Source organism: Clinocottus analis, unplaced genomic scaffold (genome assembly GCF_023055335.1).
Source record: "Clinocottus analis isolate CAN_PGR_092001 unplaced genomic scaffold, fCliAna1.0.p SCAF_20, whole genome shotgun sequence".
Classification (NCBI taxonomy): domain Eukaryota; kingdom Metazoa; phylum Chordata; class Actinopteri; order Perciformes; family Cottidae; genus Clinocottus; species Clinocottus analis.
The window spans coordinates 4,258,168-4,274,369 of record NW_027175932.1 but is presented as its reverse complement, the minus strand read 5'-3'; the positions used below and the strand labels follow the sequence as shown (position 1 = coordinate 4,274,369).

The following is a 16,202-nucleotide window of genomic DNA, read 5'->3' as shown; positions in this document are numbered from 1 at the left end:
GTCCTCGCTAACAAACAGACAGAATCGCAACTAAAGTTTAGAAAGAGAGATATAACCTTTTCATAACAGTTTTACTCACAAAATACAAATACAGTATGTCTCTACTGGCGGCATCACTGTGTTAAATATTGTCTGCCGTGTTCGGCCCCCGAGGGGAAATTTTGAGTGTGGCCTCATTGAAAGCATCGACAAAGATCAGAAAGTAATTTGAAGAAATTGTTCGAGTACGTTTATCTAATCAGTCATCTGCCCCTGGAAGGATAAAGTAGGTTTTCGGGAAATGATTTCAGATTCAGAGAGAGATGATTTAGGGAAGTAATAATCAATGAGACATGAAGAGTGCTGGTGTTACTTCCAATCAATTGCCTGATTAGCCTAAAATAAACTCTACTGAAGCCCCAAAAGCGACTCTCTCATAAACATATTTGATTACGGCAGGATGATTAACATTAGAATCATCTGCCACGAGTCCCGGAAACACTTTCTCTGGAAGTTGTCAGAAAAATACCTTTAGTCTCAGGTAGTGTGAGCATCGTGTGAAATAAACAGATCGGCAAATCTTCGGGTGGGAATATGTACTCAGTTATGGTAAAGGAACGATTGTGGTAATGATGAAAAGAAACCAACGATGACAATCAGCGGGAAACATGAAGTGAGCAATGAGTCGAACATGTTGTGGATCCATCCGTCCAACCAAGACGACCTCTGACCTCCGAAACCAGGAAATCATAGGATTGTTACGTTTTTAAAAAAAAGTTATCTTCGTGATGTGAAGCTGTAAACGTTTGACTTAGTTAACGTAGTTATTTTAAGCCAAACCATGCCAAAACTCAAAGAGACATTAACCAAACATGTGGCTAATCCGTCATCACTCATGATAGTTACGTCCTAAATGTACGAGGACTTGTTGCTCTCAGCAGAGGTATGAAGATCCCAAAATTCGGACAAACCGAAACATTTTAACATCATTTATCTTGACCGAAATGGTTTTGACAACACTGGAATGCAGACATGATTGTGACATAAATCATTCCCGATGGGATAATTCACCTTCACATTCGATAGTTCACGTCGATAAGAGGCACAGTCGGTGTTTTACATTTCTGCTTCTTTCTCTCTGTTTGGGAGAAAATACCAACGGGGAACTACAGACGGCGTGGGCAGTGATTACTTTTCTGTTTACAAGCATTACCATAATCACACACTAACCCTTCATCATCGGCACTCCTTCCTTTCAGCCTTCAAATTAGTAACCTTTAACAATAGATATACAACTTTACAGAATGCATTTTAAAGTGGAGTTAATTTCCCACCCAGTGGGCTGCATCAACAGCACACTGTTTATTTCTCTTCCCAATGCTACTCTGGACATAAACCGAGGACATTAACTCCGACACAAAGCCAATTTCCCAGACAGTCCACTGACAATATATGTAGTGTGGTCTAGGAGACGGCGTCTTATAGATTCACATCCCTCGTGTCAGAAGATTTGCGGTTGGGAATAAACCACCAGGGGAAATAAAACACTCGAAGGGGACAAGAGAGGCACAAAAGCGCTTGAAAAAAGGTTGAAGCAAAATTTTGTGTGGGAGAACAATGCTTAAGCAGCACTCCTAGTGGTAGCTTTTATGTATTACAATGCGTTTAAAGGTTAGCGCAGTACTGAACATGGTTCCCAAATGGGGGTACGTGAAGACAAGATTTTAACAAAGTACATAAAAAATTATTAACCAAAATCCTTTAAAAATAGTGATTTAATAAATATTCAATCAGATGTAAGCGTAAGTTCATGAAGATAATTGTATATACTCTATATTAAATCAGAAACTGATGGCACAGTGCTGTGTATTACATATATTTTTCAACCAAAAATGTTTAGGGGCTACATGGCTGAAAACAAATTTCATAAGGGGTACATCACAAAAAAAAGGTTGAGAACCACAGAGAGTCAAGCTAAATAAGTAACACTGAATGCATGCAACTATATCAAAGAGTATTATTAAGTGTATTAATGAAATATACTTGATTTTGGATATTCAAGTTATCCAAATGCCACAAGTGGCTTCCAATCCGATGTTTTAATTATCCTTCTGCGTCCAACAGAGCTCATTCCTATAACATAATTACACCGCCCATACAGCCAAACTAGCTGTATCCACACCGTCATATCAATTGTGTGTATTGAATCTCGTCTGCTGAGCAAACTCCAGGGCAGCAGTTAATTATGTTGCCCTTCTGTTCAGTTAATTCCCAAATCTGTAGGTCTGCCAAACAGCCCTCTGGTTTTGGCTTTGGGATGTGGGAACGGTGCTCCCAAAACATGTGAAACATTGTTTTGTTGGGAGAGTGGGAACCATTTTGAAGATGAGGATGAAAATCTAATAAAACAAACAGCGACAGAAACAAAAGTCTGCAGCCAAGCAAATCACCAAAACCAAACTGGTTATATTGAAAGTGTTGGAAAAATTGAAGTTTGGTGGTTGGTCATCCAAAAGAAGCCATTTGATGATCGCAACTTGGATTTGAAACCACCATGAAATCAATGAATCAAAAAAAAAAAACAGCACTATATTTACTAATGAAAATAATCATGGGTTGAACCAAAGTCCTTGAATGTCTGCCATGAACTGCATTCAATGTGTCACTCAAAATCCCAATTCCTAAACATCTGGTGGTGAAAAAGAGAATGTCAGGGGATCGCCAAAGTCATTATTCAACCTGTGAGGAACATAACTGTTAGCTGTAGAGATATTACAGATATTTCACTCTACAACACAAATGTCAACCCGATGGTGGGGCTGTACGACAAGACGGGTTTAAAAAAGTCATTAGGATTCATCCCCTGGAGACCATGACTGCCTGTACGCCTGGCTCAGAAACAAAGGTATGAAATAATTATTCTACAAGATGTTTTTCTTGTAATTACATACATGAATTGGAGGGAAAAAAAAAAAAGTAATGTTTTTGGTCGTGCAAAATGAGGTAAACATGAAGCCGCAGAAAGACTCTCCTAATCAGAGTTTGCTTTGACATTCATTAAAAATGTTCAACATACATAAGTAAGTTTTTTCACCACAATTCCCAGTTTCCCTGGGCTACAGTTTGGTGCCCCCCATTGCCATTGAGTATAAAGTAAATAATAGAAGCACTGAGTGAAAATAGAACGGATAAGTGTTGCACTCATGTATTGGAGGCTACAATGTCGCCTTTGTAGACAGTGATGAAACATCCTTGAACATTTTGAATGTCTGGCTTCATCGCCTGTTTTATGGAGCAGCTATGTTTAATGTTGATGTCCTGTGGTTGAGAATAAAGTAAATGTAGTTTTATATCAACACGTGGACATCAAAGTCTATGGTGTCTTGTCTATATTGTTCTTTTTGGGAAGCCAATTAAATTAGTTTAGTCCTCTCCATATACATATAGTATTAAAGCTTGTCTGAATACATATATATATATATATATATATATATATATATATATATATATATATATATATATATCCTTATAAATGTGCATACATATGTGATTACATCATGTTAACATACACAATACACATACACTTTATATATGTACTTCTAAAGCAATGTACACTGTGGATATCTGTATAACTTTAAGACACCTGTTAAAACCACATTATGAATAATCAAATCCATGTATCATAAAGCTGTGATCACGTGGCTCTTTGACATCGGATCAATGACCAACATCCATCTCTTCTCATCCCTTACCTGTCATCTCAGCTACACTGTCCAGGGTCACAGGGGACCAAGACCATGTCGAGAGTTGAGAGGACTGGAATCTATAAACAAACATATGTTGGACGAAAGTCGGACACACACACAGGTCGCCAGTCCCTCACCAGGAACTCTCGTCGTTGCTGCCACCAACCAACAGGACTCACTCGCACATTGTTGCGCGTCGCTGTTGGACGCAGCCCAGGGTTGGACTCCTCGTCTTCATCTCGCACAGGGAGCGCGTCTCCAGTCGCTCCTCGTTACGCGCTGGATATGGATCAGGACGCAGCGCGCCTCCCTGCTCTCTCCCGCGGACGAGCTGCACTCTGCGGAAAATAATATATATACATATATATATACATCTTTTTTTTTTTTTTTTAAATAAAAGAGCCCAAATGAACCACCGCCCTCCCGGCTCCCCCGGCGTGCAATGGCTTAACAGGAGAGACATGAGTCTCCGGACGGAGGACAGCATCACCTTGTGCCAAAGGGCTCTCCAAATTATTACGGATCTTTGTCTCGCGGGACACGTCGACCCGGAGAAATGTTCGGATATATTTCCCCTGGAGAGCAACATACCAGGTAAAGGACACGCAGGTAAATGCCAAAAAAAGTCTTTATTTTCTTCCCCCACTTCCCTCAGCTATTCACTTCAGTGTGTTCCCCTCGTAGAGACAGAGAGAGATTGACTTGTTGCGGTTTTTGATAGAAAAACCAAAAGAGAAACCAAACCACAGCTCTCACGTGTTGAAACTTTACGACAGCGCGTATAGTTGTATGTGTTTTATCGCCTTGAAATGTTGCCAAAGTGTTTCTCTGTACCTGTTACGCATCTTGCTGCAGCTCAGTCCAGACTGCAGGAACAGCAACAGGTGGAAAACAGACAGTTGGGCTTTGCAGTCTGGGTAATTTAGTCAGTGTAGGTTTGATCCACACCTTTTAAAACACTGCATATGTAGAGTGGGCTGCATTAAGCTTCATTGTATAATGTACAGTGTAAACTTTAACTGTCAACAAGAAAAGGAAATGACGGGAGAAGATGGCAGATACATTTTCTTCTACTTCTGTCCCTGATCATGTGCTTCTCCTGTTGCTGCGGCTCCATAAATGACTTTATATTGTCCTGCTTTATCAAACAGGTGCATATGCTGCCCCCTCCTTCTTACAGCCGGCTTTTTTCTCTTTCTCCCTTGCATGTTTGTCCGTCATATTTTGTCTCCCTCGCTTGCGTGTCCTCTCCTTCTTATGTGTCTCTGTCTTCCTCTATGGGTCTCTCCATGGTTACATCTAGACATCTCTATTAGTCTCCTCGCTGTGGTCGTGGGTTTCTGTGGCCTCGCCCTGTTGGTAGTCTCTCTCTTTGTCTTTTGGAAGCTGTGCTGGCCTATTTGGAGGAGCAAGGCTCTGTCGGCCCACGCCGAAAATGGCCTCCACGTGGGTTTCCCCGAGGCGCCGCCGCCGCCGCCCGTCTCCCCGCGGGCTCCCGAGTGCAAAGCGCCGGAGTTGGAGAAGAAGTACCCGCCGGAAGGGAAGGCGAACGGACGGAGCACTGTCAAGCTTCTGGAGGCGGCCATGAAGATCAGCCAGACGTCTCCGGACATCCCCGCCGAGGTGCAGACGGCCCTGAGGGAGAAGCTCACCCAGCAGGCTAAGATCCAGAGGCAGACCACAGAGCCAACCTCCTCCTCCAGGTACCTCACATGAACCACTGCAGTCATATGCGCTGTCTGTGTGCGCCTGCATTGAGTGCGTGATAATGACACCACCACTTGCACGGACGCATCTGGTGCTTACAATTACAATACAATGGTAGGCACTTCTGCACGCAAAGAAATGGCTGGTTTGTCCCCTCGAGCACAATGCAGCAACAAAAAAAACAGTCCTGACAGTTTGTGACAGTGCAGCCACGTTCCTTGAGGTGGTTTGGCACGTGTCATGCAGGGCCTCTGACCTTGAAACGCTGGCACATGTTGAATTGTCTGTCTCTTACACTCTTGTCTGACCAGAAGAAAAGGGTTTTAGGGTTAAAACCAAAAAAGAAAAACCCTCCTCCTGTAGGCTCATCAGCCAGCCAGTAGATCTCCTCGCCGCAGTTCAAACCCTGTAATCTCTCGTTTTTTTTGTAATGCGCGAGTCGAGTTGATGTGGCAACGGCGGGAAGCAACCACAGTAATTAAAACGACCAGCTCTTGCTCCTCTTTGTTTTCCAGCACTGTGTTTAAACTAGATCGTCCATAATTAGCGCCGCTGTGGGCTAAAAGCTGTCATGGCGGAAGGTTGGTTTCTGGTGAGCCGCGCCAGTCAGCTGCGCTCAGTTTCTCAGAGGAAGCCATTATTGACGATTGCTTCGGTTTGTCGTTCGGCTCGTTAATTCAATTACATTGAGACCACGGTCTTCATGAATTATACGCCCACACGGGATGCAGAAAGGCCAGGTTAAAGATTACAACGCCCATCGTCTTAATCCTTCCGCCTACTCTTTTGGCGGTAATTCCTGATTATCGCTGATTGTTTCCTTTCTGAATGACAACAACACCTACAATATGCTCTTAGCTCAAGCCCAAACACTAGTTTAGTGCTTAAAAGGGCCAGTGTGTAGGATTTAGTGGGATTTATTGGCAGAAATGGGAAATAATATTCATAAATATGTTTTCGTTAGCTTAGAATAAACCCTTCCTATCCATCCACTGCACAGAGTCGCACCGCCATGTTTCAAACCAACTAGTGAGCCTTCTATGTTTTTTACCTGAATGTCACTGTAGTTCTCTGACAGGTCTTTGAAACTGTGGGAACCCCAGCAGCAGAGGACACAACCCCGACACTGTCGTCTGACTCCCTTATAACATGGATGCCCTCTAAATGAGGCAACGGGCATAATGACGACTGTGCATTTTTTGTTGTTTCATTAATTAGCAAGTAGTGATGCTTTAATTTACAGACAGGCCATTAAGAGAATGATTGGGCTGCAATTAAGAACTATTTTTAGGACAAGGAAAAACAGCAAGAAGCTGTAATCAGCAAGTATTTGGCATTTCATCTGACCTCTCAGCAATTATCAAAATATGTTAACGATTGTCACGATTGGAAATTCTTTCCCAACATGTCGATATAATCCATAAAGAAAGAGAATTCGCACATCAACCAATTTTCTTTTTTTTTTGCTAAACTTGCATTACCTTCAACTTCTTGGTTCATGTTCATGATATTCATAACTTAAATAGAGAGCAATACAATAAGGATGTTATCTCTGTCAGTGGTGGATTTAGTGTAACCCCTAGTGGATTGAAAGAATGTAATGTTAAAAAAACAATAACCACAAAATGCAAACGGTTATACGAATATCCTCTTTCACACTTAGTATTCAATTATTTTTTTCCATTATTTTTTCTTTAACTTTAGGTTTGCACTTGCTCTGAGATGACATGCAGCTTTCTATGTTGTTTACAACACTCAAGTGCCGAGTATTACATCTTCAGCGGTTCTCACGGTGCCGTATCATTTGTGCCATGGCTGTCAGATCGCTGTGATTGTCTTACTGTCAGAAAGGAGGAGGGCCAGTTGCTAGGTGACAAGATTGGCGAGTCAAACACAGCGGTCAGGGTTTTTTTTTTCCTCCAAAAGATGTCAACTTCACAGACATTCGCAGCATTCAGGTAATTTCTCTGAATGCTGCAGATGTTGTTTCTTCCCTCCACCAAAGCCAAGAAAGAAAACGGGGCTTCCTGTGATGCTATTGTCTGGGACTATTTTTAGGGTAAAACACACCTGTCTTCAGGAAGAAAGAGAAAGGATGCTGAGTTTACTTTGCAGTAGGTCACATTGTACGATGAAACAGATTTTAGGTAAATTAAATTATGCCTCAAAGTTAGTGTTGCCTTGGAAAGAATTCCAGTTTGTTGTTCAGTGAACATTTCTGCTTCTTACCTGACGAATAAACACCAACCAAAGTCAATTTTTGAAGCTATTCTACCTGACAGTAATGTCTCAATGCTTCATGAGCATCTTATTACTATGCATGGTGCTTTTCAGAGAGTAACCATCTCCTGACAAACCATTAGCCCTCCTCATAACAAAGCCACTCGTGCGTAACAATCGAGACATTTACCGGATGCCCTTTACCCTTTCCAACAGGCACAATTCATTCCGCCGCCACCTGCCTCGTCAGATGAATGTCACTAGCTTTGACTTCAGCATGGATACGGTGCCTCTCCGCCAGTCATCTACCGTGAGCATTGGAAGAATAAAGCCTGAACTCTACAAGCAGAAATCTGTGGACTCAGAGAATGGGGCCAGAGAGCCCGTGGAGACTTGCGGAAAGCTCAGCTTCTCGCTGTGCTACGACCACGAGGAGCAAGCTTTGGTGGTGAGAATCCTCAAGGCCTTGGAGCTGCCGGCCAAAGACTTCTCGGGCACCTCCGACCCGTACGTGAAGATCTACCTGCTGCCGGAGAGGAAGAAGAAGTTCCAGACGCGCGTCCACCGCAAGAATCTGAACCCCATGTTTGACGAGACCTTCTGTTTCCCCGTGGTGTACGATGACATTTGCAACCGCAAGCTGCACTTCAGCGTCTACGACTTCGACCGCTTCACCAGCCACGATATGATTGGCGAGGTGGTGGTGGACAACCTCTTTGAACTCTCTGATCTTTCCCGGGAGGCCGTGGTGTGGAAAGATATTCATGCAGCGACTACAGTGAGTTGGCGTTCACACTCACACACCGCCAACGCCTCACATGTGTGGACATTGTTGCGACGTAAGAAACGTTGCACATCTTTTTGCCGTCACTGAGTTGTCCGGGAACTGGTGCTATATTAGGGAAAGGTCTTAACATGAAGTATTGCACTGAATCACTTCTAATAACCAGAATTCACCCACGTTCCACGAACATGGCCGGTGGAACACATTGCGTGATTAAAAGGCTTTGGGAAATGCATTTCACACCCACACACATTTTCCAGAAACGGCTGGGTATTCCTCAGAGATAAATATAGCAACAGAAGTAAACGATCCGTTTACAAGTCATATAAGCTGCCGCAACATACTCTCAAGCTTTTATGTATTTACACAAATGGGGCATTGCGAACTGTGGATAGTTTTCCCTCATACAATATAAAGTGGTCATTTAGCCCAGAATGCATTTTAGTCCTACGTTTTCACAGTTTACTCAAGAGCCTCTGCTTTTTTCTTGAATGTTTTCATTGCAGCAAACACTGAGCCACTGTTGTCAAGTCCACAACAGCTTCTGTTGACAATGTTGACGGCAGTGGAAGAATTTTATATTGAGTTTTGCACACAGACTGACTACAGATGATTCTTTGGGTTCTCAACTAAGTTTACTTGTGTTTAGGATGTATTATTTTTAAAATGTGGATGTGTGTAAGAGTGTAAGTTTTTATGGCATATGTAGGGATTAATTCCAGTGCTGACTTGTGATGCATTTCATTGATATTTAAAATCACCATTCATAATTTCATGTGCCACCAACTACAATAATATGAACGCTCTACTGCCAACAAACCTAACTGCTTTGACAATTATCCACAAAACATCTTTTTATGGTAGAAAAGCACTTGTTGGGTGCTAGGAAGCATTTCATCCCGTAGTTTCATCGAAAAAGCAGTTAAAGTTATTTTTTCTATGCATGCAACATATTAACCTAGCATTGCATTCGCCCCGTTGATCTGCATTATCTATACGTACTACTATTTATATGTTGGACATTATTTTTTCACCACGAGAACCAAACGAAGGATACATACGTGGTTTTGCAGGTATGTCATCATGAAGCAAAGTTTTTGACAAATGAAAATGTTGACCGGTTGGAAAGTGAAAAGATCATGAACGCTCATGGTGTCGTTAGTTCAGGGGCTTAACAAACAAAGTAGGATTCATCCTCTCGCTGTCTTGAATGTCGGTGCAATATTTCATAAGAAACCAATTTATAGTTAGATAGATATTTGTTTGGACCAAAGTAGTAAACCAGTTGTACAAGATGCAACCTCCTTTATTTACTGACCTGATTACGTTGGCATTTTGATTCACAGAATGTGGTCAGAGGCTTTAAAATGCAGGTCTTTTTTCTTGTCTCCAGGAGAGTATTGACCTGGGAGAGATCATGTACTCGCTGTGCTACCTCCCCACAGCAGGAAGAATGACCGTAACAGTCATCAAATGCAGAAACCTCAAAGCCATGGACATCACAGGCTCTTCAGGTAACTTGACAGCGAATAAGATGGGGCTCACGTCAAAAGCACATACTGAGAGATAAATAGGACTTAGCTGAAACGAGACAGTGGCAGGCCACTTAAGATAGGAAATGGAAAAGAGCAGGTAATGAGGCCGGAGAAGACAAATTATTGAAATTATACACGATTACAAGCTGTCAGCATACGTCTGTCAGATGTGCTTTCCACCGTGAAAAAGGAAACTGTTTGTATTGTGTGGAGCTTCTGAACACCTGAGTGGTAAAAGACATTTGCATAGAACATTCGAAACAGTTTCCATTCATGTTTGTATCGTACGTTTTGGTTGATATCATCATCACACGAGAGTAAACATGTCTCCCAGACCCTTACGTGAAGGTTTACCTGATGTGCGACGGACGGCGGTTAAAGAAGCGAAAAACAACCACCAAGAAGAGCACGCTCAATCCAGTGTACAACGAGGCCATCATCTTTGACATCCCCCCGGAGAACGTGGAGCAAGTCAGTCTGTCCATCATGGTGATGGATTATGATCGGTGAGTCATACAGTACAGGATAGTGTGCCAACACAGACTACGGGTGAAGAAGAGGAGTTGGGGTTTTTGCAGAGCAACTTTGTGTCTGTTCCAGGACTCCGTGTGTGTTTTACTTTTTACAGAGTCGGACACAATGAGGTGATCGGCGTGTGCCGAACCGGGCCGGATGCCGAGGGTCTTGGACGAGATCACTGGAACGAAATGCTGGCTTACCCGCGGAAGCCCATCACTCATTGGCACGCTCTGGGAGAGGTACAGACACACCTCTTTTGTCCCTAATTTCATATCCCCCATTCCTAAGTCTTAAACTTTCAGTAACTCATAATTACAGAGCTTTATTAGAAGATCTTGATTGTGAATTTGTCATATTCTGTGCGGTTGAGCTTCCTCCTTCATTTCCTTAATGTAGATTACATGATTGTTCTTATTTGATCAACAAACCATATCAATGTACCTGCATTTGTTTTGACTATTACAGAATGGCAGAAAATCGAATGAAAAAAAGATACAATTCACACTGTATAAGTGCCATTTGCTGTGGGAACAATTTTTCACAGTTACGTTTAGTTTCATTTTTAAATAGCTGTTTTTATTCTGACTTATTAATACTAAAATTATATTCTGAACAGTCCTTCTATACTGATATTAGAAGGGACAAGTGGGGACATAAACATCCGATTTTCGTCCAATCTACTCCTAAAAATCTGTTTGTCTGTGAAAATCTCAAAAATATATGAAAAATTAGCTTGAATGGATATTTAAGAAAATCAACATCATATAGTTTGGTTAAAGGTGCTTTCCAACAACTCCAATACTGTCTTACTTACCTTTTTCATGCATGTGCATTTAACTCATGTAGCGACAAAAAAGAGATATAAAGTTGTTTAATGGAGCTTTTTTTCGGGACCAACAGCACCAAGTGCCAAAACACAGCATATCAGACGTTGCCAGCTTTGCCAAATGCAAACAAAACCATGCTGACGGTGCTTTGGGTGTCCAGTTTGCTCGCCAGTAAGACAGTTGTACAGTTGCTGGAAGGCCAACTATGCCCTCTCCCCCTGTGATGCATTTCATATTTTACATGTTATCAATGTTTCTTCCTCTTTTGCCCCACCCACTTACCATCCGACGAATAGGAAAACACAGGTGATTACCCGTTTTCAGTGGTAAATCTACTTTATAAGCTTTGGTAAAAAAAGAAAGTGTGATCATAAGCAAAAGCAGTGTCCCCTGTGGCTCATGTCAAAACCTTCTTCTGGAGTAAACACTGGATATGCACATGGGAATATGGTCGATGTGTGTTTGTTATATATTTGTAAAATTAGTTTGATTATTTTATATTTCCTTCTGTCAAAGATTGAACAGTGTGCTAAACATACACAAGCAACATGATTAACTCTTGCAGGAAGCATTATTGATAATCACACAACACTTCAGGTACCGCAAACGAGACAATGAGGATGTTCAGACCAGTGGAAGAGCATTTAACACCTGCTTCCAAGCTACAACGGAAGTGTTAAATGGAAGTGTGTCTTATGCTATATTTTGGGAAGAAACACGCTAACAGAAGAGGATTTTGCCAATAACCAAACAGACAGTGCTGTTCCGAAAGGGAGCTTATTCTTTGACAGTCAACTTTTAGGTCCACAAGGGATGTGGGATGCTCAAACTTTAAGACCGCATATTGAGTCATGGCATACCACTCATATCTTGTGACAGAGTTCAACTTTTGTAATGTCATCATTGCCAACATGCAACAAAATACACTCACACTGCATCTCCTCAAAGTTGACAATGTACGTTGAAGTGACCACCGACATATTCACATACACTCGCGTGAACGCACACAAAAGAAATGGTCAAGTAAGTGTATAACCGATTTGGATGGTGTGCAAAGTTCATGCCACACTTTGTCCAAAAAAGTAAAGGAAATATATTAGAAATCACTATAATGGTTGAAAAGTTTTTTTACTGAGACAAAGCCACGATCTGGCTTTGCTGCTAAATGTGACCGGACCCAGCTGTGCCAATACAACTTCTTTTTTGTTTGTTTTTTGCCTATGATCACAGTACACCCTGAGGCCTCTATAATGTGTTGTGTTTTGTGATATCTTACCTTGCAGTGGCCTGGAAGAGCAGCAAGCTTTGAGAGTCAAGGTTCGTGTCCTTCACCCAAACCTCCGCGGACACCCTGATGGTCGCAGGTGGCGTGGTTAACACCAACCCTGTAAACAACCAGGTGTTTGTTTAAAGTCGCTAAAGTCTCTTGTGAGCACGTCGTCTGAAAAATCATTCCGACATATTTTTTGAAGGTGTTTCTGACAAAGAAGGTTGTATTACAATTGTTCTCGTTTGTTCATTTGAACTCGGGTCCTTCAAGTGCTCGACAGAGCTGTTTCTGTTGTTTATTCCATACATCTGCTTTGAAGTTACATGAAAGGCTTTACATTGACACAGACCACATGAATTGTAGCCCTCACTGCATGAAGTCACCGAGGAGTGACCTGCAGCTGCATCGCCCCTTTTTAAGATATTGAGAGAAAAAAATGTCCTCTGGCCCTAGAGCTCTCTAGTGAGGTAGCTTTCACCTTTGAAATAGCATTAAGTCCAAGGGCTACGCTGCTCTATGCCATGAGAACATTTACTCAAAGAAAAGTATTCAATAAATCCAGTGAGTTTCAATCCAGGTCTCGGCTGAAGAATGCGGGTAGCTACATGAGCTTTACAAGGGCTGGGCAAATCTCTTCATAAAAGCAGCCGGTAACCAGCCACCGTTACCTGCTGACATTAGAAAAGTCAGCGTGACTCTCAGATGTAGAGAAAGTGTAGCAGATACATGTAGCAAACTACAAAGGTTTATCTGTGGTCACATGGTAAAAAACTTTATGTGTAAATCCGTGCAAACGGTTTTGTAATCTGTGTCCTAGATGCTAGCAAAGAAGAAGAAGTATGTTTGGTTCGTACATTTAAGGCGCTGTTTTTTTTTAGCTAACGTTGCTGTAACGTTAGCTAGATAGCGACGAGGGGAGGCTCCACAATAAAATATTATCACAACACTTTAGTCACAATATAATCTTAAACATTACGCAATATGTGACCGTTGCCTAAGCATGTATTGCGCTATATTATTTTTAACTCAGTTCGTCTCACTTGTTTATCCTTTTATTGCCGCAAAATGGGTTTCTCAGTGAAGCAGACGGACTTACCAACACTCCATCGCTGTTCCCCGCTGACTTTACCCATGAATGCGCCAGACATAACTCAGCACCATTTAGAGAACTGAAAGGCAATTGTTACCGAAAGGATTAATTTGTATTGGCACCATCAAAGGTAATGAAAGGTCGATACTTGGCATGAGTGTATTGAAAAATTACGACTAAATTGAATGGGTTTTAACCATGTTGACACAAAGCTTTGGCAACAAGCATTGCAAGGCAACTTGAACGTCGAGCTGTCGTTAGTTGCTCGGATTTGCACGTGAAATTTATTTTTACTACCATGTGACCCGTAGAGAGGCTTAATCGCAAACATTTTCAGAGAGAGAAACAAAACATCAAAATGTGTTCGTAATCATTTAATAACTGTTTACAAAAATCTGATAAGACTTCAAATATGAAAATTTCATAATGTATTTTTGTACACACCAGATCATTTTCAGCACATAATTGTACATTGAAATAGCAGCACTTAGAAATGTGTTACTCATTTGTATTACGCCTATGACTGCATTAATTATAATTAAACCGTTGTTTGCAAATGCCCCTCTAGATAATGCATGTGCTGATTATTCAGAAACTAGCGTCCAATCATAGCTTATGAAGCATGACTAGTCACAGCAAGCCTATCAAGCTTTGATTTGTTTCCTCTCCAAAACAATATATGCAACACCAAAAAAATTAAATAACGGATTTAACAATGTGTTTATCAGCTCTAACCGAAGCTGCAAACCTAGAATGTAATCATACAAAGTTAGCTTTAATCAGTGAGCTAGCTGATAAAATCTACTAGCGACAGATATAGTTTTAAGCCGACAAAACTGAAGACTAGAAACGGAAGGCTGCTTTTGTCGACCTCTGACTAAGATATTGTTTTGAAAATGACAATATACGGTATTTCCATTTAAATAAATCGGCCACCATTGTCAATGTAAACTGCATGTGCTGCGTCAAAAAAGGAAAGCTTGACAGGCTGTGAAATAGTAACTAAAAGGGGCGGAGCTTAGCTTGTAAGCCCAATTGGCCAAATAGCACCAAAACATAAAATAACACAGGTGGGCTGTGTTCGAACTCGCACTCTAACCTACTTTTTATACTAAATATGATGCAAAATTTGTAACGTTTGCGCCACTTACTAGTGTCTAATGACGGACATGAATACTGGAAAATATTAAATTGAGTGGAAGAGTTGATGTGATGAACAATATTCTTTCGGCTCGTACTGGTGAGGTCACAATTGATTAAGTCATGTGACACAGAGAAGACGTCTTGCGAGTATCGTGTATAGAGTATACAGTCTGCTAATTGTTAGTTTAGCAGACAGTATGCAGTACATACTTTTTGAGTCTATAGTATCAACACACAAGTATGCAATTTTGAACACAAACTTAATTGCACAACAATCTTTTTCTCATCAGTTACAAAATCAGGGAAATATAATCCATAAAACATTTGCAACTGTTTTTGTTTACATGGAGCCATACAAAATTAAGTTCAATGCATCTGACTCAAAACATTGACTCAGCTTCTACTCATATGTGAGTAATAAGAAACTAATAAAAAGACAACATAGCAAATAGAAAAAAGGCAATGTACTGTTATCTTACTTGCACATGGATATATAAATAAGATGCTTTTTTCCGCTGCACTGCCCTTAATCTTAAAAGAAATATTTTTACTCGTAGCATGCCTCTCACTTCTTTAAAAACACATTGATTGAGGGAAAACTATAAGAAATTAATAAGTTAGATAAAATATTTGTAAATAGTATGCTTGTCAATGGCACTGTTTGTAATCAGACGTGAAATTTAAGAAGTTGTCGTGAACTTATGGAGATAAAAACATCACAATGTATTTCTATTGTTCTGTGATAATCTGAACAGCTCAGACTTGTTATTGAGTGAAATTGATACACGTTGTGTAATAGTTGTGAACAATAAATCAAACTGGAGACCCAGTGAAGCCAACTCGACCTTAATATTCCATGTTTAGCAGTTTAGCGCTTTGATCTGTAAGTGTTTGCATATTGGTTGATTCGATATCGAGCAAGAACAACTGCAACTGCTGTCATGATGTGTACAGTTTGTGATAACTTTTGTAACACTTTAAAGTAAACATTTGGAATATGATTTATTGTATCTGTTTCATATGTATTTTAACTAAATAAATTTAAAAAATGAAGAATCACAGCACGTCTCTCTCTGATTCCTTCATCTTTTGACAAAAGAAATCAACTTGTTGACCAATTTGTTGGCGTGATAACTTGAATTGACTTGGATACCTTGAATTAAGGAGACATGCAAGTACAAGTTGGATTATTTTAAAAGTTACATTTCTTCCAAGAGCGAAATCAACAAATACAAGAGAAAAGGAGACAAAATGTAGGTAAGCTTTGAAATTGGCCACAATTATAGCCCACATCCATCCCTCCACACACAAGGAGTGTGTCGTATTGTGGCTGTATTGTCAATACGATGAGTTGATACAAACCATTGTCACGTATTAGGCTT

The 16,202-nt window shown here is 40.9% G+C and overlaps 1 protein-coding gene across 2 annotated transcripts; it reads left to right on the top strand.

The window, feature by feature from the left end:
- Window positions 1–4,171: 4,171 nt before the first annotated feature.
- Window positions 4,172–15,766, top strand: syt10 (synaptotagmin X). 2 transcript variants are annotated; one of them, XM_068586980.1, is made up of 8 exons: window positions 4,172–4,334; window positions 5,029–5,428; window positions 7,869–8,430; window positions 9,830–9,950; window positions 10,306–10,477; window positions 10,600–10,729; window positions 11,614–11,643; window positions 12,601–15,766. In XM_068586980.1, the coding sequence occupies exons 1-8, from the start codon at window positions 4,187–4,189 to the stop codon at window positions 12,670–12,672; spliced, it is 1,635 nt and encodes a 544-aa protein (XP_068443081.1). In that variant the 5' UTR covers window positions 4,172–4,186; the 3' UTR covers window positions 12,673–15,766. The 2 variants fall into 2 exon arrangements, with proteins under 2 accessions (XP_068443081.1, XP_068443082.1); XM_068586981.1 differs by lacking the exon at window positions 11,614–11,643.
- Window positions 15,767–16,202: the final 436 nt, after the last annotated feature.

Coding starts and splice junctions, on each gene's coding strand:
- syt10 (XM_068586980.1), top strand. CDS start 4,187: ATGAGTCTCCGGACGGAGGACAGCATCACCTTGTGCCAAAGGGCTCTC. Junction 10,730..11,613: donor ATTGGCACGCTCTGGGAGAG/GTACAGACACAC, acceptor TCCGACGAATAG/GAAAACACAGGTGATTACCC. Junction 11,644..12,600: donor GTGATTACCCGTTTTCAGTG/GTAAATCTACTT, acceptor CTTACCTTGCAG/TGGCCTGGAAGAGCAGCAAG.